At 41.4% G+C, this 25,374-nt stretch overlaps 1 protein-coding gene across 1 annotated transcript; it reads left to right on the top strand.

Annotated features, from left to right (window-relative positions):
- Positions 1 to 233: 233 nt before the first annotated feature.
- Positions 234 to 24,501, top strand: wdr75 (WD repeat domain 75). The gene is made up of 21 exons (XM_034134497.1): positions 234 to 363; positions 1,046 to 1,175; positions 1,694 to 1,759; positions 2,273 to 2,372; positions 5,252 to 5,376; positions 5,707 to 5,777; positions 6,057 to 6,173; positions 7,814 to 7,902; positions 9,244 to 9,402; positions 10,311 to 10,370; positions 12,649 to 12,764; positions 13,187 to 13,362; positions 13,564 to 13,721; positions 14,080 to 14,260; positions 17,170 to 17,264; positions 17,389 to 17,484; positions 18,195 to 18,364; positions 21,016 to 21,075; positions 22,745 to 22,882; positions 23,007 to 23,098; positions 23,421 to 24,501. Exons 1-21 carry the CDS (start codon positions 278 to 280, stop codon positions 23,614 to 23,616), a joined length of 2,481 nt encoding a protein of 826 aa, XP_033990388.1. The 5' UTR covers positions 234 to 277; the 3' UTR covers positions 23,617 to 24,501.
- Positions 24,502 to 25,374: the final 873 nt, after the last annotated feature.

Raw genomic sequence — 25,374 nt, forward strand, 5'->3', positions numbered from 1 at the left:
ACTGCCCCCCCCCTAGAACCGCCCCTGGACTAACCACTCAAATAGTAATAGTACTTGAAGTAGTGATTACTTACTTGCTTTAGAATAAATGCAACATAATGGATTAAAAAAGGAAAGATATAATAATTGTTTTAAAAGGCATGATGGAATTGCTCATTATGTATTACCAGTAGCTGCGCCCCTCCCGTGCAGCAGGGAGCAGTGCAGCACTCACACACAGTGTCGCGATCAGGTCGCAGTGACGCGTTCAGAGGTGAAAGTTGAATTCAATGAAAACATGGTTGGACACGGGGATATCCGCGTGGTTCATCGAGGTGGCTCTAAAATTAACTCCAGGCAGCCTGTCATAACCCAGGACTCAAGGTGAGGGTGTGTTTTCATCCCGGTAATGTTTAATATTCGGTGGAAGGTTTTCCCGCGGCTCCACAAGTGGTAGTTAGCCAGAGTGCTGAAGCCGGTGCTGGCCGTTAGCATTAGCAACACAAGCTGCTAGCTAACTGTTGAAGCTGCTGCTGATACAAAGTATCACCAGCTAATCTCTCTGACACTTTAGCAATGTTTTTAAACTGTTACGCAAATGTCCAACACAGCGTGTGTGTGTGTGTGTGTGTGTGTGTGTGTGTGTGTGTGTGTGTGTGTGTGTGTGTGTGTGTGTGTGTGTGTGTGTGTGTGTGTGTGTGTGTGTGTGTGTGTGTGTGTGTGTGTGTGTGTGTGTGTGTGTGTGTGTGTGTGTGTGTGTGTGTGTGTGTGTGTGTGTGTGTGTGTGTGTGTGTGTGTGTGTGTGTGTGTGTGTGTGTGTGTGTGTGTGTGTGTGTGTGTGTGTGTGTGTGTGTGTGTGTGTGTGTGTGTGTGTGTGTGTGCGCGCTCAGTGGGATAGTGCGCTGAACTTTGAATCAGGGGATAGCAAGTTCGAGTCCCACTGCAGTCAGCATGTCTTTGTGTCCCTGGGCAAGACACTTCACCCCAAATTGCTCCTGTGGGGATTGTCCACAGTACTGAATGTATGTAAGTTGCAGGTGACATGTAATGTAATGTGTGTGTGTAGGTTCCTGCTGTGCGCCTCAGGAGAGTGTGTGAAGGTGTTCAGCACCTCCACTGAAGAGTGTGTCCACGACCTGCGGGGACACACCGACGCGGTGACCGGTGTACTGCTCAAACCCTCCAACCACCTGCAGGTACATCATCCGGCATGCACCTCCCTGTGAACGAAGGTCCATCTTAGTCGGACGGTTTACTTGCCTTAAAAAAAAAAGATGAATTCTTACGTGGTTGAAACCGTGGTTGAACAACCATAAGTAAAACATTTTCACTGTAAGGTTGATTTTAGTTTACTTAATTGATAATGGAAAAGGGGGTTTCCTTAAAATGTTAAATATAAATTCAAGTCACCATATAGTTCCTCTCCCGAGTGATGATGACCAAACTAGCACAATATTTGTGAATAAACATTTTAAAATCTTTAACAAATCATTTTTAAATGCATTAAAACGATATATTTTTTCTTTTTGCGTTATCCCTAGTCTTGTAAGTATGATTGAATGGACCTTTTTAAGCTGTTATACTCTTTTTTTATTTATTCAAATTTGAAGGACTTAGTTACGCTATTTAGTTGGTTCAGACATTACTTGCTTCATAGGACTAACATTGTTATTTGTAGCTTGTATAATGATTTTATTGTTATATTTTGTTGCAGGTGTACTCTTGCTCAGCAGATGGCACTGTCAGACTTTGGGACTTCACAGAGGGCATCCACATCAAGGTACAGCTTGATTATTGTCTTGTTTACGCTCCAGGCTTTAGAATCAGTGTGGATCATCCCGACATTTAAAAAATGAGCCACCATAGCAAAACATCTTTTGATTGACATGATTTTAAACTACTAAGTTTATAAACAGGACTGTCCAAAAACCTGTATTAGTTTAGAAGGTAAAAGAAAAATGTTCCTAAAAAAAACTGCATCTCTAAACCACCTCTTGTACACACATTTAAGCTATTCCATGTAAAAATGTAATGTTATCCATTCCGCTGAAACCCCACTGATCAAAAACCGTCTCACACTTTGAAATCCTCAGCGTAAGCAAGTTGTTCATATTGTGGAGTGGGTAGCCTGTCACAGTTTTTCCTATATATTTATACCTTAGTATAGTGAGCCCCACATAATGTGACAAAGCAATAGGGAAGGACTAGTTTGAGATCAGTTTGGGAAAGAGCTTGTGTAATGTTTTCTCTGATGTCTGGCAGCCATGTATGACTATTGCTTGATCTCGTCCAGACTTACGTCATTGGATACCCGGTCTACTCCATCTATGCATCTGCACACCATGAAGGAGTTATCTTCGTCGTTACCCCCATGCTGAATGACAAAAGATCTGGTAGGTTTGACACCTTTTTTCCTCGTTGTCTTGACCTTTGTCACAGCAGAAACTTAGACTGGCCAAAGTAGGAAAATTACAGTTTATTTAACATTAATGATGGCTGTTATGAAAGTTTCTCTGGTGGTGATGTTAGCATAGCAACCGAAGCTAAACTGACTATAACTTGACTACTTGTTGCTATCCTGTTGTGGCATAAGCCGTTTTCTACAGGCACATTTTACCGGCGTATTTTTCATTATGATTCTACTTGTGATAGTCGGACATGACAACCTCTGCAGCCCATGTATTGATTCCATCCGATAGCTGCTATAATAACAAACAAAACGTCTGCCTGCTCTCCACAATGATCAATAACAGCGAACAGATGGTCAAAGTAAGGTACAAATAAACAGAATCACACTAAGCCTGGTTAGTGTTGCCTGACTTTATAAAGTGTGTTTTTTTTATAAGTGTGTGGTTGCGTCCTAGTCACTTTGCTCAGCGCTACTGCTGGTTACAACTTTCATTTGCCGTTCTCGCAATAAACTGTTGCTCAGGTTGATCCCGCCCCTGCCTCCGACGTATGCGGTTCTTGCTTCTAGGCCGACAATTTTTTGGAGCTTGGTAAGAACCGGTTTTCGGGGAAAAGAGCCAGCTCCGCTGCGGTGTGGACAGGAAAAAACGGTGCTTATCAGGCTCTAGCTCCGAACCGGCCCTGGAACCGCCTTGGTGTGAAAGGGGCAAAAAAGTCTGCTGTGAAAAGGATATGATGACCAAGCTGTCTCAGCAGCCTTTAGACAACCTGTGTGCTTTGGCAAATTTGACTTATTTTGACTATTTGACTTTACTAGTGTAAACCAACAATAAAAGTACTGCTATGCACTTACTCATTTACTCATTTATGTTTTTTACATTACGTAACGTTCGGTTTCAATCCATTTTTGTTGATGTTTAACCATTCACAAAAAATCCAACAAAACAAATAACAAGGGGTGCAGAACTGTTTTAACTGAGTGGTCAAACTGTAATCTAACAGCACAATGAATCTCCTATTATAACCACAATAGGAAAAACATTATTTTAGGGTGGCAATGTCATAAAATAATAACAGATTTATTAAAAAAACCAATAGAAGCAGTGCATGTAAAAAGATCACTTTGGAGACAGCCACAATAATATAATAGAAAATAGGGCTGTGCAATTAATCGTATTTTAATCTCGATTACGATTTTGGCTTGCAACGATTACGAAAACAGCGTAATCGAAATAAAACGATTATTTTGCTGCATTCCCTTTCGCAATAATGCTCTCAATTTGTCTTACGTTATACATCCTGCCCACACGTGCGCTTTCGCCCCTCCCTAAAAGCCCTCTCGGCCAGGTTGTGTTGTGACTTGCAGTCTGTTTAATAAATCCATATAATACATTGCAGTGTCTTTATTCTCCGGTCTTCCATGCTCCGGTCTCTAGCGTACAGTCAAATTTTACTAACTCGTCAAGCCGGAGCCTCTTAGCTCGCTACTTCCGGTTTCCGGATAAGGGGTTACTAAAATAAGAGTACTGCGTGTAGCAGTATAATTAAACATTACAGGTTGTGAGTGGCATTAGTTATCATATTTATATATGTTTAGTAGGTTGTGGAAGTGCGCTCCAAAATATTTGTTGATCTTTATTGGTATTTATTATTTTGATATTATTTATTTATAGGTCGGGTAGGTAATTTTGGAGAAACCAGCTCGAGTGCGCTAGAATTTGAAAATACACAGCCGGAAAAAATCTGCCACTTCCTTACAGAGCCCCTCCTCCAACACACACGAACGCGCACATGACCAATGAGGGCACGAGATAAGTTTGTGCACAGATGGAAGGCTGACAGGCAGGTAGGCCATCCAGTTATTTTAGCCAGGCCAGCTAAAATGATTGGTCGTGCTTTTTACAGTACTACGGCTTCCACAGATGAAATGTTTTTATGGATTTGTTGTCAAAGCACTTAAGATATTCATTGCTATCGGGATGTTAAGAGCATTCCATGGAATATAACAAAAAGTGTATCTCGAGCCGGTTTCTCAAACTTACCTACCCCACCTTTAAATGTAGATATAAATGTATACTTTTTTAAATTTAAATTTTGTTTTGTTTTTTCACTGGAATTATACTTAAAGTTCAGGGTAATCAACTGTTAAAAACATACTGTTCAAATTATTATTATTAATTTTTTAAAAGTTCAATAAACGGATGTTTTCAAAGTCAATGAATAATTGTATTTAATAATCGTGATTTTTGCCATAATCGAGCAGCCCTAATAGAAAATGTAACCAAAAAGGTGCACACCACTACTTACAGCACCCTACTATTCAGTTGGGAAGAGGTGTTTTCATTCTTGTAGTGGCATAAATCAATATGTATTATACATCTCACACGAATATTTCATACTGAGATGTGTTAAAACTTTTCTCTGTGGAATACTTATGTGCCTGTAGTAGAAGTTTTCCAAATAGCAAAGTTAGATCATCTAGATCAGTGTTTCTCAAACTTTTTCATACCAAGGACCACTTAACCAATAAAAAAAACACTCGCGGACCACCTAACTCCACAAATGACATTTTACCAATATACTCACGGACCACTAGGGGGCCCTCACGGACTTTGAGAAGCACTGATCTAGATGGAAATGGTTGACTCCCAAGTGTTTTTTTCAGCCCATTAATTTCAGTGTCAGCAGGTCAAATCAGGACGTGCATCATTTTCATTTTATCTAGTGTTTATTTACTCAGGCACACTTTTTTTACACTAGGAGGCACAGAAATGTTAAATCATGTGGACCTAACATGTGTGTAGTAGAATTTGGGTGAGAGTTCACTGGGTGAGGATGTGTTCAACACTGTGTGTGTTTGCAGAGGTGTTCCAGCTGGTTGCAGTGCATCTTCCTCAGAGCGGAGATCAGCTGGTGGAGGCCCTAGAGCTTTCTGCTGTGCTCAGCGATGTCAGCTCCAACCCATCAGCCATCGGCTTTGGCAATGGGGTAAATACAGCACCACTACTGTGACCTGCACACCATCTGGAACTGTTACATTCCCAAAAGTGATGTCCCATACTTGCCAACGTATCAGAGGGATATTAGACAAAAAGTTTTTCAACTTTATCTGACTTTTCTGCTGTGGCAGAATACATTTTTGTGGGAGATTACATTTCATGGCAATGAGAACTAGATATATATATTAATCGCAATTGTTACCCTTTTAAACAACAAGATATACAGCTTTAGCATTATTACCACTTGAGTAAAGTTCCCTGTTGTTGCTTGGTTTCTTCCACCATGTATGTCTTTTAAACAAAATGTTATCTGTCACAGGGGGAATTTATTGCTTCAGCTAAAGGTTTGCATCTGGAGGTCTTCTTCTTCAAGAAGCAGAAGTCATACAGGTGAGCCACACTGCTTCAGTTAACAGCTGTGGAGTATTTTTTGAATATGCAAATTCATTATTTTCCATCAATTGACACATTGAGTGTCAAATTGCGAAGTAAAACCATTCACAGCTACGGATTGCAAATGCCAAAAACACCATTTATTTTGTTCCAGACACAAAGTTATGTAGAACTCAAGAGTAAAGATCATGAAACACTTCATGTTCACATCTGGCAACTAAGCCACAAGGATGATCAATAATACTGCATGTCTGTCCTTGTGCGGCCTGTTAATAGGTTTTCCCTCAAAGAAGACAACAAGAAGGGAGGCAAGAACACATTCATGTGCGTCGCCTGTCACCAGAAAGAGGACTGCATTGCCACCGGGCATGAGGACGGCAAGATTCGCTTGTGGTGAGTGCAGCAGCAACATAGCCTTGGAGCATATCCAGTGTTTCCCCTATAAATAGTGGCGGCGCAGCGCCGCTGCTGAAATATGCGCGACGCTGCTAGGGGGCACCAGCATTAAAATAATAATGAGTGGCGACCCTTTTTCATTTTTGATTATTTGTTATGTGGATTTGTAGTATTTGTGTTACTGTATGTTCAATAAAGGTGTATTTTTGCTAAATCTTGAGACATTGCCACTGTATGTACTGGCAGGGCTGATTTTTGGCATAGGAGACATAGGCGGTCGCCTAGGGCGCCAGATCTGGGGGGCGCTGCGCTGGTAGCTCTAGGAGGGGAAATAACATTTTTGACCGTTGGCACTCATCCTAATTTTCGGCCTTGATGTAACAACATTCATAATTAAGTAAATGTAACACCCTTTTCACCCCGGTTACACTTTTCATTTGCCCTGTACGATGGGCGCTGTAAGTGATGAAAGTGGGGGATGTTGGCTTAGCAGCTCACAGCCAAAGTGCGAGCGTGGGAGTGAGAGAGCGAGCGAGGGAGAGAGAGAGAGAGGGCGCACCGGTACCGGCGCTGTTGTTATTAGAATCTGGTGCTAGCTGCGCTAACGGATATAAGAAGTAGATGTTTCTACAACCAGGGTGGAGGAGAGCTCTCCTGTCAGACTGAGAGGATCAGTGAGGTAAAGGACTCTCTGAGTGTTTGGATAGTTCATTTTAGTCTAAGTCATCTCAGTGGGTCTCAAACGTTTTGACCACAAATTATGTAAACACATATTTCCAAGGCACTCCTTTATAATTATTAGGATAAATAAAAACAGGTTTGAAATCATTCCAATGTATACTATAGGACAGTAAACCTAAAATATCATTTAAAGTTGGAGAGATACAAAAATATGCATGAATAAATAAATGTTACGGTAAAATAAGATATGAATGAACAACAAAAATAAAATAAGTTACATTTATTTGTTATTGGCTATGGTAGGCTATTGGTTATGTTCATATACTTATTTGATTATTAAAATGTAAACCGATCTTTTTCATATGGGTGTTTAGAGTTCCCCTAGATCAGGTCTCTAGTAATTGTGTGCTCAAAGTGCACCAGATTGAAGCATTTTACTTTAAAACCCCCGGACCCCCCTAGAGGATGTGACGTCCACCCCCCAATTCAAACATGTTCATACAATACTGAATACATTTGAAGCCATTTTGACGTATATTACCTATGTCAATACGTTTCTGTTTTTGTAGTGTCTTTGTCTTTTGTAGAGATTCTTCATTTATTCTTTATATATAAAATCTCGCCTAGGGCAGCAAATTGTCTAGAACCGGCCCTGGTACTAGGCCTCAAGAGCCTTTCTTGTGCTGGCAGACACATACAAACAAATTGGCGGGGCGCACTTCGCACGTGCACACACTAAAACAATTCCACGCGCTCCGCGCTCACATTATGCCTTAGCACCGCTGCTATGACTCCATCCTAGGGGAAACACTGATATCCCTCACATCCAGTGCTTTGTTGATTTCAAACTGATATTCTTAACAGATTAGGCACATTGGGTCTCTGTAGTGATGTTTATGACGTGTATGAATCTAGAAGATGCACGCTTTTCTTACATTACCCTTTTGTCCTTTCAGGAGGAACTTCAACCACAAGAAGGAGTACACGTACTCCACCCTGCACTGGCACCACAGTGCTGTCAGCTCACTGTGCTTCACACCAGAAGGTACACACACACATCACCTGTTTTATCCTTTCTTTCTTCATCTATTTCAGACAGGGTTATTCTTTTTAACCTCTTAAGCACGGCGGGTTTTTTTTCGAGATAATGTCTCAGGGCTTCTTAACATTTATGAAACTATTATTGTGTAGCACCAGATTAACGGGAAGAATCTCAGCTAACTGAAGATATGAACCATTTTTACCAAAACAAAACACAAGTCTCATAAGAAACGTCTAAATGACCCCTGAGCGAAAAGATTCTAACGCACTGCGGCACACAATTCAAGATAAAGATACCCTTATTACTTATCGTAGCTGCACATACAATATATCCGATTAAAGCTGAGACTCCACAGATTATTTAGGTATAGTATCATCACTGAGCGATCCGAACTTGCGACAGGGGAAGCAAACACAGACATCACAACACGTACCTTTACGGAGCTTTTACGGCAGATCGTCTCACCGTAGCTGTCAATTAGATCAAAAGACCTGTTCAATGGCATTAAAACGAAAACAAAATGCTACAACTGTTGATCCATAGGTTAATAATGTACCTGTGCCTTTGAAAAAAATTTTTATACTCCATAATTCCATTTTTATGTAAAACTCGGAGCGGAAAAGTTAGCTGCTAATGGTAGCCACCAGAGTGTATGCAGCTTCCGGTTTTGGTCACGCGTCACTCTCACTCCTTATTTGTTAACGTTTTGGTGTGTATAGAACTTTCCCTCGATTCCATTGGATCTAGCGGTTATAAAGAGATTTTATTCATCAAAATCAAGCAAGGGGGGCCAGAGATAGGTCAAATGACCCCAGAAGTGGGGGTTTTTGGCTAAATCTCTCTAAAAAGGTCAAATTTCACTTGTTTTGCATCAATCTTGATACAGGGTACTTATTATATGTTGTACTTTGGATTCCTAAAGCTTTTAGTCTACCTTACCATCATCCAAGGGAAGTTTTCACTATAAGTAAAAAATAATTTTTGGACGGACACTATAATTTACAGTTTTTTACTATGTAAAATCTGAATTTTCTTTAAAATAAAAAACATCTATATTGATTCTGACTTTTCTACATCCAACTCACAGGTTTATCATTACTTTGAGAATAAAGATTATTAATTTAACCCTTTTAGAAGGGAAGATATGGTCATTTGTTCTGGGTCATTTTCGAGCCTGAGACCTGAAAAACAGGCTCAGGGCTTAAGAGGTTAATACAGCTATTTTAAGATCTTGGACAGGCAACGAGAGTTTTTGTCCGGTTTTGAAAATCATTTTGTGCTTGAATGACTTAATTTGTTCCGGATTGTCCTGCCTCTGTATCTATTTGGTCTTTGCTTTCTTAGGCACTAACCTACTGAGTGGAGGCTTGGAGTCGGTGCTCGTCCAGTGGCGGTACAACCAAGAGAGTCAGCGGGATTTCCTGCCCCGCTTGGGTTCTGCCATCACACACATCGCAGTCTCACCGGATGGAGCACTGTTCTGTACCTCACACAGTGACAATAGTAAGGAGCTAGAACCTGTATTATTCACTTGGATAAAACACAATTCGCAACAAGCTGTTGGGAATTTTTTGACGGTGGACACCAGGGTTTTGTGTCCCAAACAAATGTGATAAATACCGGTCTAATGTCTGTGTTAACTGAGCTTAAAAACAACTGGTAGGCAGGCTATATAAAGAATGAAATCGTCAAAGCATGTAGAGTTAGAATAAACTGTATTGAAAAGTTGGCTTATGCTGCTTATACATTAAATTCCAAATACAGGCCAACTGAATACGTAATGCTCACTAAGCGGCTTGTTCAACTCTACACTTCGCTGTAATCACTGAAACTATTACCAGCTGGTGGTTTCTTATCAACTTTATCCTCTACATAGCCTGTAGGTTTACTTTCCCATATTACACAAACTCTTTGAAAAAGTTTTGTATCACTTGGTGCTGGGTCCAAAACCAAAGCTGACAGTCTTAGTTTACCTGTGATAGACACCACCTATGTGCACTGCAGGGGTCTGCATTACATCTTCCTAAGAGAACGTTGTGATCAGAGATATTTAAATATGACGACATTCCAACACTTTTTCCTGTTATAAAAAAATACATGTCTTTTTTTTTTTACCAGATAACGGAAACCCTATTGCACATGCACATAGAGTTGTATAGTGTTTGAATCCATCATCTAGTGGCCAGTAGTGGTACTACATCTCAAATGCTCTGGTTGCCACCTGGTTTGAACCCCGACAGCTTTACATTTGACTGTACATTTTGCTCCTAGTCGCTTTGACCCTTGCAGTTCGCTGATGGAGTTAAGAAAGGCAAATGGCTGCAGCGCTAAAATGTTTAGATAGAACGGTTTAAGAGATTTCAGTATAAAATACAGACCATGGTAACTGATTTCTGTTTTTCCTCTTTTAGAGATTACGATCATCCAGAGTAGTGTTAAAGTGTCGGCTGTCATCCAGGGCCTGGTCAAAGGTGAGTACACACTGGAGGTCGATCATAAATATGCTGTATTTGCTCATAAATGATACATATCTTCATTACAGTTCTTGGAAAACAATCTTTAATTACCAAAAGAGAATAACAAAGCCCTGGCATGACTTTGGCATCAATCAAGAGTGCATGGGGCTTTTTTTTCACGAAACTGTGTCTCAGGGCTTCTTAGCATTTATGAAACTATTAATGTTCCATACTCTGCTAACTGACGATACGAACCATGTTTACCGAAACAAAACACAAGTCGAAGAAGCGTCTAAATGAGCCCTGAGCGAGAAAATGCTATCGCACTTAGCACAGAACTCTAGGTATATATACCCTTATTACTTATCATATCTGCACAAACAAGATATCGATTAGCAAGCTGGGATTCCACAGATTCCAGAAATATTAGTATCATCACTGAGCGATCAGAACTCGCGACAGGGGAAGCAAACACAGACATCACAACACGTAGCTTCACGGAGGAAACAGATATATTCTTACCTTGGCTGTTGTTCTGATCAAAAGTTGTGTTCAAAGGCATTAAAACGATAAAAATGCTGCTGAAGGTTAATCCAATGGTTATAGGCATAGATATGTCTCATTATTTGTGTGAACTTAAAAATAATTTGTGTGTAAATTAGGGCTGTCAGTCGATTAAAATATTTAATCGCATGATTGTCCATAGTTAATCGCAAATTAATCGCACATTTTTTATCTGTTCTAAATGACTTTTCGTACAATGTCCCACTGTCTGGCTACCTGCATAAAGTCAAGTGCTCGGCGCAGTTGTCGGCGAAATGTCATTGAAACAGCTCCTTATATCCGTTAGCGCAGCTAGCTAGCACCAGATGCTAACAACAACACGTAAGGTGTGCCTCGCTCGCGCGAGTCGCACACACACTCACTCACTCACTCACTCACTCACTCACTCACTCACTCACTCCCGATGTCCGGGCCTGCCGGTGAACGTGGAAGTGTGGTCTGCCACAAGCGGGCGGCAGGAGCGGGGCTGTCAGCATCAGCTTGTAGATGGTATTTTAAACTCTATGCGCTCTGAAACTATGGGGCGGCCGAGGACAAAAAATACATATGCGTTGATCGCGTTAAAATAATTAGTGGCGTCAATTATTTTTTGCGTTAACTTGACAGCCCTAGTGTAAATATGTGATTTGTAAATGTAAAACAACATCCACAAATGCATTTAAAAGATTTGCAAACTCACAAATACATTTGCAAATGTAAAACGGATCTGCAAATACGCTAAATATTTTTACAAATAAAAAAAGATCTTTGAATATCTCTTTAATATTTACAACTTTCGATCAGGCATTTGTGAATCCATTTTGTATTTGTCGACCAAAAATGCGCTTGTGGATCTCAAATCTCTGCTTGTGGATCTCAAATCTCTGCTTAAATAAAGGTATGAAATGAGCCTAGGTTTCAGTTTTCAGAGCGTAACATAGCTTTCGACTTGCTGAGCGTAAATCTCACTCCTCAATGGTAAAGTGTGTATGTGGAACTTCCCCTTCGATTCTATTGGCTCTAACGGTTCAAAAGAGGTGTCAATCACCAAAATCGACCAACCAGAGAAACGGCAAATCCACCCAAATGACCCCAAAGGTGTTGCTAAACTCTTAAAAAGGTCAAATGTCACTTGTTTTGCATCAATCTTGATACAGGGTACTTATTATATGTTGTACTTTGGATTCCTAAAGCTTTTAGACTACTATCCCATCATTCAAGGGTAGTTTTCACTATAAGTAATGTTTTTATTTTGGACGGACACTATAATTTACATTTTTTTACTATGTTCAATCTGAATTTACTTTAAAATGAAACAATTCTATATTGATTCTGACTTTTCTACATCCAACTCACAGGTTTGTCATTGCTTTGAGAACAAAGATTATTAATTTAACCCTTTTAGAAGTGAAGTTATGGTCATTTGTTCTGGGCATGTCATTTTCGAGCCTGAGGCCTGAAAAGCAGGCTTGGGGCTTAACAGGTTAATTGACTCCTACGCTGGTGATCAGTGGGTTTTTTGTGTCATTTATCACCAGATATATCTTGTCTTGTTTTATATTTTGTATCTTTGTTCAAGCAGATTGACATGGTGTAAAACAAGTATTCTTTTGTAGTTGCATAAATATGTTGTATCCTGTAAAACCACTGTGAATTTTTAAGCCATTGTGCATCTAATCTTTATATTTTCAATCAACCTAGAATAAACTAGAAGCAATTGATATTCACTCCTTTTTTTGTCCTGGTACAGGAGAAAGTGTCAGGACAGACTTGATGGTGGACCCTCGCAGCAAATCCCTGGTGCTGAACGGGAAACCAGGCCAACTGCAGTTCTACTCCCTCCAGAGAGACAAACTGCTGTACAACGTAAGCATTCAAATAGGGTCATGGGGACTGGCAGTAACATATTTTGATTACAGAGTTAAACACAAAGATATATATATACTGATCCTCATTGTGAATTATCTTTGAATTTATAAACATGTATGTAACATTTGATCATTTAAATTAGACCTAGGTTATATATTTTGTTGAGTTCTCCCAATTGTTTTCAACAATTTTCAAATAACTCTTTAATTATAATCAAGTTAACACTCAGTTTTATTTGATCTGCTTTATGATGAAATATCTCTGATTGTTGTGCATCAGTATTTTTGTTGTCTGCCAGTCATAAATTGCCTTTTTTTTCAGTTTCACGCCACATTTTTACAGTCTACTCAGTCCAGTAGTACAGTTTACTGGTTTAATAACATAATCCTGAGGTTTGTCATCTGCTGTGTTTCCCACAGCTGGATATAGTGCAGCAGGAGTACATCCATGAGTCGGGCCTGGAGCAGTTTGAGGTGGTCAAGGCAGCTTTTGATGCCTCTGGCAGCTGGATGGCAACAGTAGAAGAAAGAAATCAGAAAGCTGCTGAGCTGGAGCTTAACTTGAAACTGTGGGCATTTGATGAACAAACACAGAGGTACAGACAGCGAAACTACATCTGACATTTCTATATTCTGGTGTTTCATTTAAACGGATACAATTCAATAGTAGACTTTCTAAAAGTGTCTTCAAGATTGTAGTTTTGTGAATCACACTGTTGAGGAAAGGTCAGTGTTTAGTATGAATATTTTCTTTTTCTTCTTACAACCCTATATCATGCTTATGGTATCACCTGCAGTTTTGTGCTGAACACGACTATCTCGACCCCCCACGAGGCCCGGATTACAGACATGTGCTTTTGCCAAGCTGCCGACAGCCAGACCACCATGCTGGTCTCCACCAGCAAGGACGGACACTTCAAAGCCTGGCAGCTGAGTGCAGCGGCCCACACAGAGGGTGAGCAGTCCTGGTTCTGCTCTGTTCGACTGTGGTCATATCTACCTTCTCTATTGTAGAGGGTTAGACTTCTGGTTGTTGATGTGCATCTCCAAGAACTATTGCTGTGTCTTAATTAGTTGAGAGTGGAGCACTCGACACTTGGTGCAATCAAACACCTTCTTGGCTTCGTAGCGGAAGTGGCGCAGTCGAGGTTGAACCAGTGAACACAGCACTTTGCAAATGCACTTTTTTCACTATTATTTTATGATGGCTTTACAATGCATCAGTTTGATTGTTGGGTTGGAGCCAACTTGGGGAGTACATTTGTCACTAATCTAACACCCTGGTGCCTGTCTCCCTCTAACCCCCCTTTCAGATGAAGGTCCTTCCTGGTCGTGTGATTTTGTCGGAGCCTATCACGGCCTGGTGCCTGAGCGCTGCTGTTTCTCAGCCGATGGCTCGCTGCTGGCAGTCAGCTTTCAGGAGGTGGTGACGGTGTGGAGCCCGGCTTCCTGGGAGCTCCTCACCACTCTGTCTCAGCCTCCTCAAGCTATCAGGTCAGAGCACACGCATGTACTCGCCTCCCACACATCTCCAGGGCTGCCTGTGGAACCTCAATACTTGTGTGTTGATTGTGATGAACTGATTATGTTTGTAGCGTTGTTAAGTATTGAAAATATTATTGCTCGTAGGACTGCACAATTAATCCAAATTATTATGAAACTGCAGTATGGAACCGTGCAATGTTCAAATCACAAGAAGCACAACATGTGTTTAACTATTGTAGCGCTGCAGTAGAAGCTGCTGGGACTCCCAGCAGCTTCTACTGCAGCCTTCCGAGTAAATCGCCAGAACACCGACACCTCCTCATCTCCACCGCTCCCATGTTTTCTTTTGTGTTGCCATAAGTTAGTCTCTCTGCGTTTGTGCGCTGGGCGAATGCTAATGCTAATAATGCTAATGCCAGGATAATAAAATGGCGGCTCTACAAAACATTTCAGAGTTGTACGGGGCGTGGTTTGCAATTCGCCCAGCCAATCAGAACTGGGGCACTTTTTTCCCCCAGGAAAGTACCATCTCTCAGCAGGCACTAAAAATGGGGGTAAAAGTTCCCGAGATGAAGTGCTCTTTATGGTGTGAACGCGACATAAGGGGTACTAACGGGACTAAACGCGAAAAGTACGGGGAAAAGTACTCCGGTGTGAACGCGGCTATTGTATTTTAGTTAACCGTCCAGCTGTTGGTGTTACTTTGTACTACTATTTTGCCACTTTTTTAATAGAATTGTCGAAAAATCTATGATAATATTACACAGTATGGTTACAGTTGTATTTATAATTTGTATGGCTAACTCAGCCCAAACAAGAGACAGCAAATGAATACAAAACAACAGAATTTGCCTGAACATCAGCCAGTTTGTATGCTTATTACAAACGTAACAGAAATTGAGACTGGTAGCAGAAATATCAAAGACTATAACCAGGGTGTCCGCGGGGTCTTAAAAAGTATTCAAAGTTGATAAATCAATTTAGCGAAAATGAAGGCTATTAAAAAGTATTAAACGGCATTTTCCAAGGTATTACATTTTGTAGCTTGTTTTCAATAAGTATATAAATTGTCCAAAGAGGTTGTATTCTACAGTCTGCCTGAATGTAATGCGTAGGTGTGTAGTGTGATTCTGTGTAGTTTAGTTATGGCATCCCGTTGGATTTGACGTCATCTGAACAGGACATCGCACGCTCACTGCTTGATAGCGCGCGAAGGTCCGTTTACGCCGGTTGTTAAACAACATCGTTATGGGGAAATGCAAGTCTGCGTCCAAATGGTTGGAAGATAAGGAGGAAGGACAATCAATACTGTATATAGTCAATGTGAGGTAAAGTGTGTCGCCAATGTAACCGGTTAAAACTCCATATGGTGATGAGGTCTTAACATGTATGGGAAGGGTCTTAAAAAAGGTCTTAAAAGGTCTTACATTTGACTTCAGGATTCCTGCATATACCCTGATAACAAATCTTTGTTTGAAGAGGATAATTGACCCAGTAAAACATTCAGTTGACATTATATTTTTAAAGGATAAGGCTGGTTTTATTCCCTTCCAACACAACACTCTAATGCAAAGAATAATAGTTTATTTTTAAGCAAGAATCTTATTTAGTGTCTTAAAGTCATAAAAATGACTAACGGATGTATAAAAAGAAACAAGACAAACACAAAGTAAGTGATTTAGCAAAGATAGGGTTAGAGAGAGACTGCTGCTAGAAGTGAAACTTAATATGGATCCAAATGTTGGGCTCAAATTGATCATAGATTGCAATTGTTCACTGCACTGTAGCTTCACTAAAGAAATACTGGTTTGTTGATTTGTACATCCCAAGTAAGCGCAGAATAGACACACTGGGGTACACATTCAGGAAGAAAAGGGAGAAAAGTATCACTGCACACACAGATTCACTAAGCAACCAGCTGTTTGAGAGTTTGGCTCCTAAGCAGTGGATGTCTAAGAACAGTTAAATTAGCTTGTTAGCTCCCTGGCAGTGGTCCAGAGCTGTTTCTCACCAGACAGGGGACGTTACCGCCTGTCTGCCAGAGGAACACAGGGACAGGCTGCAGCTTCACAACGTTGCTCCAGTCTCTGAAATGTTCTGCAGACCCCCCCCCCCCACCCCCTGCTCTCAAAAAGGGGCCCTCGGGTCACTGAGGACAAAAGTCCTGTTGCTAGTTTCTGTTCCACTTTCTGAAATAAGCTCTGAGTCAGCCTAAGCATTTTTCCAAGACCATCAAAGAGAGACGACTTGCGATGTATCAAATAGTGAGAAAAACCTTTCAAACCATTAAATATAATTTGAAAGGCATAAAAGAGAACAACACTCAACTCTGTGATGCGTGGGTGCAGGCAGACTTTTGGTTTAGTTATGTTGACTTTCCACAAATGTAACCTGTCCGCATTAAAAAATGCATAACTGTTCTAAAAATCCAGAAAGCCACTTCCTGTGTCGTTTGGCGGCTGAAGATAATTCTGGCTTAAAAATAAGTTTGGAGGGAGGGAAATATTAATGACCAGCTGTTTTGACAGCTGCCTGGTAACCCTCACATAACTACCACCTATGGATATGTGCTGACCTCCAACCTCACCAACTCCACACTTTCACGTGTAACTAGAGAAATAAAAAACTAAACATTCTTTACCAAGAAAAGTAATTATTGTCACCAATTACTTTAAATAATATGCAGACAATGTTGGCCTCCTTTTTTTATTTTTGTGCGAGACAAGCATTTTCTGAATGCTAATTCTTGGTGGGAGTTCAGACCCTGCTTGCGTGTTTCATTTTGAAGCCCTTTAAGCAGAAAACACCTAAAAAGCTAATCCTGTGAAATATGTGTGGTGTGAGGAGCTGGTTTGTCGGGGGTGTACTTGGGATTCTTTATAGCACCAGGGATAAAAAGGATTTTTTTTCTCCAACAGGGATCTTTGTTTTGGGCGCCTAAGCTGTTCCAAGTATCTGCTGGGAACCACGGCCAGCAAGCTGCTCTGCTGCTGGAACCTGCTCACCTGCTCATGTGAGGCTGCACCTTCAGAGGACCTGTCAAAACGTTTGCTGCTCAAAGCATTTGTTGAAATGTATATATTTTTGTAGGTTTTGTTCCTATATAACTATACCTCTCTGTGCTGTGTCCCCTGCAGTGGAGTGGAGCACCACGATGGACGTCAGTCTGCTGCTGGCTGACCCCCTCACTGAGAACATGGCCGCCTTCTGCTTTCAGGCTGGAGGCACCGACTGTAAGCTTTAATCTGGGTTTTAGCTTTGCCAAGTTTTACACCCCAAGGCACAAAAACATTTTATAAAAAACAAATTTGAAAACAAAGCAAGTAATATGTTAACGACAACCTTTAACACAAATCTGAAATGACTTGAAAGTAATAGTATCAAAGTCCTAAAGATTAGATCTGAGAAATGTATTCGAGCCTACTGTTATTCTAGCAGCTCAATGAGAAGGTCATACGTTTAGCAGGTCATAACCAAATTGTGGGTAAATACAAAATATTGACCTAATGCTGGCGCTAGAGGAATTGTCTCGGAATCACCAAAGTTATAATGATAATGTTTTACTCCAGGGAGACATTAATATCTGATCCGATAGTCTTTGAGAGATGGATCAAAAGGACCCACCAACATTTCCATTCCTGGAATCATGCAGCTATCTAAAAATACTACATTTCTTCCAAGAAACAAATACAAAATGCTTGTTGATCCGAGATACAGCTGCTGCATTTGTTCACAAAACTAAATAAAAAGTTATCTTAAGTTATCCAGAAACACAACCCAGGGAGATATTTGCCTTATTGTGGATACATATTTTTATTTAGTGTGCTTTGCAGATTTCTTCGCTGGCAAGCCACCAGCTCCTTAAAGGAAGCCCGATTTGCCCCCGGGGGCAGACGCAGCATCTCTTAATAATACTTCCCCCCCCCCCTTTTTTTATTTCCAGTGTTTGTGTTTAAGCCCAGCGAGCCTCGGCCCTTGTTTTCCCATAAGGCCGTGTGCTCAGGGAAGGTGACTCGAGCCATCTTCTCCCCGCGGGAGGAGATGCTGGAGAGCTGTGAGGAGAGCAGCCAGTGGCTCAACCGCTCCCAGCTCCACTTCCTCACTCAGTACATGGTAAGGCCATAACATCTCTCCATACTGACTGTTTACCAAACAACAAAGAGCAGAACAAAGGAATACTCATATACTTGTGTTCACCCTTACAGAACGTCTACACAGCAGCGTTAAAAAAATCTTGGAGGTGGGCGTATCTGAAGCTTGGGGATTTTTTGCGAACAACCAATCACATGAATCTCTCGCCCCCGACATACGAAGCAAAAAAGCCCGAAGTAAACTGGATATAAACTCCCCAAAACAGGCGAAAACCTACCACTGTCTCTGCCACCTCCCTCCATGCCTGGCTCCTCCGGTTTATATCCCGGTAGGTCTGGTCATAAAGCACCGGGTGATTGATTCGCTACCGCTAATTTCTCCTCCATTTTTTGGAATATGAGGAAATGACCTGCGGTATGTCTCTCCCAGCATACACGCCGTTTGATTGGCTAGAGCTTGAACTGTCAGATTTGCGTACACAGGATTTGATTGGCTGACTCTTCCACCTCAGCCTCAAAAGTTGAACATTGTTCAACTTTGAATCCTCAAAATCCTCAAAATCTCCGCTCGCCTGCCCACAATGCATTTCGGCGAAAAGTGAGGGAAAGTGACGTCACCCCATTCAAAGTGAATGGGCAGAAGCGTTTCAAGATTTTTTTTAACGCTGCTGTGGAGACGTTCCGTTAGAGTTAGGCTTTCAGAGGCAGTTTTCAAGCATGTAGAATAGTTATATTCAGCTTGAACACAGCTGATGACATTTTGTTTGTTGGATAATGATCTATTTGGTCACTATGCTGTTGAGTTGGTCCAAAGGGGGGCGTTTCGTCCGCAGATCCCACCTTGGGACCCGTTATCGTTTTCTGCGTTTCCATGTCGGCCTCGTGTGGCTGAACCGTCTATCTCAGGGGTTCCCAACCGGCAGATACATTAAAAAAAAATCGCGGACCGGTTGTCAATTTTAACTGATTTTAATATTTACTCACCACCAGCAGGTAGCAACAGAGGCTACTTGTATGTAACAGCCTGAACAAATACTAGAACAATATGCATCCAAAACATATTAACAAAGTTTAAAAAAGAACCGGTGTTGTTTTTTGAAAAACCAAAAAACCGACGTTATTCAGTTTTTAAACCAAAACAGATAAATCAATGTTTTTTGTGTGTGTGTGTGTGTGTGTGTGTGTGTGTGTGTGTGTGTGTGTGTGTGTGTGTGTGTGTGTGTGTGTGTGTGTGTGTGTGTGTGTGTGTGTGTGTGTGTGTGTGTGTGTGTGTGTGTGTGTGTGTGTGTGTGTGTGTGTGTGTGTGTGTGTGTGTGTGTGTTTGTGTGTGTGTGTGTGTGTGTGTGTGTGTGTGTGTGTGTGTGTGTGTGTGTGTGTGTGTGTGTGTGTGTGTGTGTGTGTGTGTGTGTGTGTGTGTGTGTGTGTGTGTGTGTGTGTGTGTGTGTGTGTGTGTGTGTGTGTGTGTGTCCGACAGCATTTAGCACTACATCGAGATTAAGATTAAACTAATTTATTTTGGGAACAGCCGCATATATGCCGGTGTCGGACAGACACGAACACGCTGAGCTGAGCAGAGCACATACACACACACACATCATGCGCCTTGGTGACTGACTGGACATCTCCTTCATAAAACTAATAAAAGGGGGAGTAATCGGGCAGTTCGATGTGTGTGTGGTTAACACGTAGCAGCCTGCAGTCACTCTTAAGCTGTTCTGATGAAGGTAAACACAGCTCTTTACCGAGTATACGTCCCGCTGCCTCCTGATGCTTCAGCCATTTCATGAAGGAGGGTTTCCTTCTATAAAACAGCTGCGGGCAGCAGATACTGTGAGAGTCCCGGACATGAATCCATAGATCAAGGCAGACTGGTTTACTCTCCTGTTTTGCCAATCCGGTGCTTAAACAAATAGCTCTACACCCCCGACATGTCCTTAAAATGAAGTCCGAGTTTGAAATATATCTCAAATAATGTATGCACCACCATTTCCCCACATAAACATAACAGTCTGCAATCAAACGGTTGTCTCCTGTGCGCTCCTCTTCCTACTTGGCGCACCGGTAACATGCTTGTGCGCACAAGAGGCTGAGACCTTAGGCTGAGCCGCCGAATCCCTCGGAACATCATAAAAGCCATTTTCAACGGTTTTCTGGTGAAAGATTAACTAGCTACTGGATGAAATAATATGACTGGTGGCATAGGTGCGAAAATTAAACACTTTTTGAAAAAATATTATGATAAAATATTTTTATATATTTATAATTCTGCAAATATTACGATAAACTCACAGCTATTTCGCGGCCCGGCAGTAACACCTCCGCGGCCCGGTAGCGGACCGGGGGTTGGGAACCCCTGGTCTATCTGATAGTGAACTGTAGCAGATACGACCGTTATCGTCCTCGTGTGGCTGCAGCCTTACATTTGTTAGTGTTTCTGATAACAATTTTTGACTGTGGAAATGAATCAAACCAAAAGGATCTATGTATTCTCTCACATCCTAATTTCACCTGAATATCATAGCTATCATAGTTATGTCAATGATGATCCAGGATGCCATTGGAGAAAAAGTAACATTGCAGTCAAAATTATGTTACTCTATAATGACCTTTTTGCACGATCTGTGTGCTGTAACTGTGTCTGCGCTGTTGGCTGATGATGATTCTCCTCTGCAGGACCTCATGACATTCACCACCAAGGCGGAGGAAGACCGCCTGCTGGCCTCCAGTCGACAGGTACACACACCTGAGCACAAACATCAAAGGGTGCACATTATTTGACTCCTCAGGATGTTACATGTTTAGCTCTTTTTTTCTGAACTCAGTTCCTCATGCTTGACAGTCTGAAGATCACAAAACTTAAACAATGGAATCTGAGAGCTGGACTCATGCCTGTTCAGGCGTTCCTTCAAGTTTTCTTCAAAGAGGAAGAGTGAGAAGCCAGTTCATTCTTTTACCTAAAGTTACAGGCTCTGTCCAATAAATGAGCTATCCGTGGTTCAATGTAGACTTTTTCTAAACTGTGTGTGTGGCCACACCCTCATGCCACGTGCCACACCCACATGCAGCACCCACATGCCGCACACCACACCCACACACTAATCCAAGTTTTTTTTGTACTGTAAGGGAGCCTGGAGAGACACCTGAGAGACACACCTCCAGATCACGGAGTGATCTTTTTGATATTAAAGCGCACCTATCATGCAAAATGCACTTTTTTGATGTCTTTTATAGATAAACATGTGTCCCCGGTGTGTCAGGAGACTCAAAAAGTGTCATAAAATACAACCCTCTCTCTTTTCCTCCTTACCCACATCTCTAAAAACGGAGGTACAACGGAGCTGATCCAGATTTGCTGAGGTCATGACAACATGGGCGTCACAGCCATTATATGAGGGTGGGACAAGTCCCCCCCACCTTTTAAAATGATTAGTTTAGACCCCCCCACTTTTACTATGTGGAAAGTCCGTGAATCGGTCTATCCACTCGCCACTCTATGTAGAGCGCTGTGTCAGTGCTTCATTATCAAATCCATTCCACTTGCTTATTGAGAGAATGCCCAAATCAATGAAATTCTGTACCATGTTTTCACTGCTACTTGGAACCAAGGCAGATTCTCAGAGCCGTGCACATGAGGCGTACACATGCTGCGTTTTTTGTGTAGCTGTGTCTTTAGTTGTAAAATGATGCGCGCCACAGTTTCCCCGCTGCGAGGCTCCTGTAAGGCGCTGTCATTAAAGAGGTGGAGGGAGAGTCCTCTCCTGTCAGACTGAGAGGCTGATAACTACAGCTCAGTGAGGTGAAGGACTCTGAGGGTTTAGATAGTTCACTTTAGTCTAAGTAGTGGATCTCAAATGGTAGGCACACTTTTATATGATCATTATAGTTATAAAAAACAAGAGAATAACAGGTATGAAATAATTCCAACTCGTACTACATGACAGTAACACAAATATACAGGTTAAAAAGGGAGTGATTAGTAAAATATGCATAAAGAAAAAGTAAATCTGTTTACAGTTCTGTTTCATATGGGTGGTGTTGAGAGAGGTATCCATAGATCTCTTCATGTTGCTCTCAAAGTGCAGCAGATTGATGCTTTTAACTTCAATATTTAAAAAATCATCTTCCCGGGGGAGCATGCCCCCGAACCCCCTAGAGGAGGTGAGTTTCACCACCTGCCCACATCCCCTGTCAAATTGTCCCACCCAAATTGAGGATGCTTCCTACACCCATGCATGACAACATTACTAAAATGTGGGCTGGCTTTACGTTACAATGCGTGATCTGTTTGGTATTTTGAGCAAAACACTTCAGAGACACGTTTTATATAGATATGGCCCTATAATATAGTGTTCAAATAAAGCACAATAGGTGAGCTTTAATACCAACATTTTCTGTCTTCTAGCTTGTGGTGGATGACAGTGTTGCCATGACGCCCTTCTACCTGTTGCTGGGGAAACATCGCCAACAGGACACTGAAGACGCAGTGAGCAGCAGCCTCTCCTCTGACACTGTGCCTCAGAGCTCTGCTGCCATCAAACAGGTCTGTAGTTCAGTGCCGTGTGTCCACTCAGTGTCCTGCAACTTGAACTTGTGGCCTGACCTTCTATGATTGCAGGTCTTTGTTTTTTTGAAGTGCACTAAAGAGAGCTTTCTTTGTTTTTCAGCTGCTGCAGACCCCGGCTCACGTCATGCCCTCCACCTCTTACCTCTGCTCCATGTTTGTGCAGTCTCTGCTCATCTCCGTCACAGACACCAGGTCAGAGCTACACTTAAATATTCCTAAATAACTGAAGCACTGAATGATTATTATATATATATATATATTATATTATATTCTTAGCATGTTAATATTGATTGAGGGTAAATATGAGTAAAGAGGATTTGTTTTTCACTGACCTCAGCACTGTGGATCTAATGTCATGAGTTGACAAAACGCTGCTTGAATTCATGCTTGGCATGATTCAGCAACTCAAGGATCTTTCTAAAATGTTGTACTTGGGAAAATGTGGACTCATGTTTATCTCTGAAAATATGGAGTCATGTTTAATTTGTTTCCGTTTGTGAACTCTTGGTCCCAGGGAGGAAAATAAACACGCAGAGGAGAAAATGGATAGCGAGGAAGAGGATTCAGAGGAGGAAATGGAACCCAGCAACCCGAGACCACAACAGGCCTCAGAGGGGGGGCCTGAAGCCCCCGCTCTGACCAAAGCCCAGCTCAGGGAACTGAGGAGGGTCAGGAAACAGGACCACAGCTGGAGTGCAGGCTTCCTGTAATGAACACGAGCCTGCACAGAGACACTCACACAGACGCGCTGCCTGTAGAAAGTTTTCATCAATGTGTTTTGTGTTTTTTTGTTACGCCATTAAATCAGAATGCATCTCCCCTGGTAGGAAATATTTTGGCAAGAACAAAACAGAAATATCTGATTGCATAAGTATTCACTCCTTTAGAAGCATTAACAGAGGTTCTGTTCAACAGGTTTTTGGTTTCATATTTTTATTAAGAAAACATTAGTTTAACAAAATTAATCGCAGTCAATAACTAGGTAATAACACAAATACAATAATATGAGATGGAAAAGAGGTGGGGATCATGTGTGAACAGCAGTTTTTCCAATGAACTCTGGACTGCATTGAGGTCTGGACTCTGCCTCTCAGAATGTTGACAGCGGTGCAGCTTTGACTGTTGGACTTGTCACCCATATAGTCTGTAGGACTTCCACATTTATCAGTCATTTGAAATCTTTTGTGAAACTGCCACTGATGCTTGCTTTACAGCTTGCAAACATCACTTTTGTAATCAGCTCCCAGGTACTTGCTTACTTAACAAAAACATAATCACAAACCACACAAAGCTCTTTTTAATGCCGTGCCTTAATTAAACACCATTTCACCTCATGCGTATTCAAACTACTGGCTGCACCAGTATACGTGCAGTATACGTATCCACCAGGGATTGAATACTTATGTAATTATTTATTTAGAACTTTTCTTTTCTACTTTAACTGGGATGTTTTTTTTGTGGGTTTTGTAAAAATGTCATGTCCACTGTGATTCTTTGACAAAATCAGAGAACGGGCAAGGTAATAACTTTCTATTAGTACTGTTTGTATTCAAACACATTTTCTATAAATGTAATAAAAAGATGCATTCATAAAGCTTTCTGCCTCGTCCATGACTTTTTAAACGAGAGCCAGAGTCCAAACTCGCAGCCTTTTTCCACCGTCATGTATGTGATGTAATTCAGAGGGAAGGTTGCTCTTTAATGACAATTCACAGCCTGTTTTATAAGTTAACTGACACACAGTCGGACTGCTGCTCTCAAAAACAATTAGGATCAGGTATTGACGTTAAATGAATTTAATAAAAAAAACAATGCATAATTATTACATATTGTTTGAATTGACGCCCTGAAATTCATTCCATGGTATTTCAGATTGCAGCTTCTGTTGGGTTCTTGGAAATCTTCCACATAAGCTATTGGTGCTGTAAAGTCATGTCGGACTCTTGAGTAACATCTTAAAGTCCTGAGTAAGCTGTCCCTGAGGAGAAGGTCACGTTTAGTGTCCATGGTTGGATAAGAACGCGCATCTCAGCATGTTTCAGTTCCTCTGTATCAGGCGCTCCGACACTAAGCTTCCCACCATGAGGACGGATCCATCATGCCCCGTCACCATCTCTGCGTTTGACAAGCTTTGAGCTTTAGTGGTCAAACTAGGTCACTTTATATGCTTATCAAGTCCTAAAATGTTAATCCGTCACTTTTATTGACTTGAGTCTATTGACCTATCTGATTTGTCATGGTAAACTTTACTTCTCCTGAAATGTGCCTTAGGGTGAAAAAGAGAAACCTAATAACCAAACCCTGCAACTTCTTTATTCACTACCTACTTACATTTGCCACTGAGCAAGGCACCACACTTAGCAACAGATCAACTGAAATATGAATAAATAACAGATTATCCCAGGTTCTGGGATTAAAGCTAGAATTTCTGTGGCAGTTTTTTTATTGGCTCCACCTTATTCCTATAC

This window comes from Trematomus bernacchii, unplaced genomic scaffold, assembly GCF_902827165.1.
Source record: "Trematomus bernacchii unplaced genomic scaffold, fTreBer1.1, whole genome shotgun sequence".
Classification (NCBI taxonomy): Eukaryota; Metazoa; Chordata; class Actinopteri; order Perciformes; family Nototheniidae; genus Trematomus; species Trematomus bernacchii.

What these genes read in the sequence shown, in the direction of transcription:
- wdr75 (XM_034134497.1), top strand. Translation starts at nt 278, where the DNA reads ATGGTTGGACACGGGGATATCCGCGTGGTTCATCGAGGTGGCTCTAAA. An exon ending in GTCATAACCCAGGACTCAAG is followed by an intron (nt 364 to 1,045) that starts GTGAGGGTGTGT and finishes GTGTGTGTGTAG; the next exon opens with GTTCCTGCTGTGCGCCTCAG. An exon ending in TCAGGCTGGAGGCACCGACT is followed by an intron (nt 17,485 to 18,194) that starts GTAAGCTTTAAT and finishes TTTTATTTCCAG; the next exon opens with TGTTTGTGTTTAAGCCCAGC.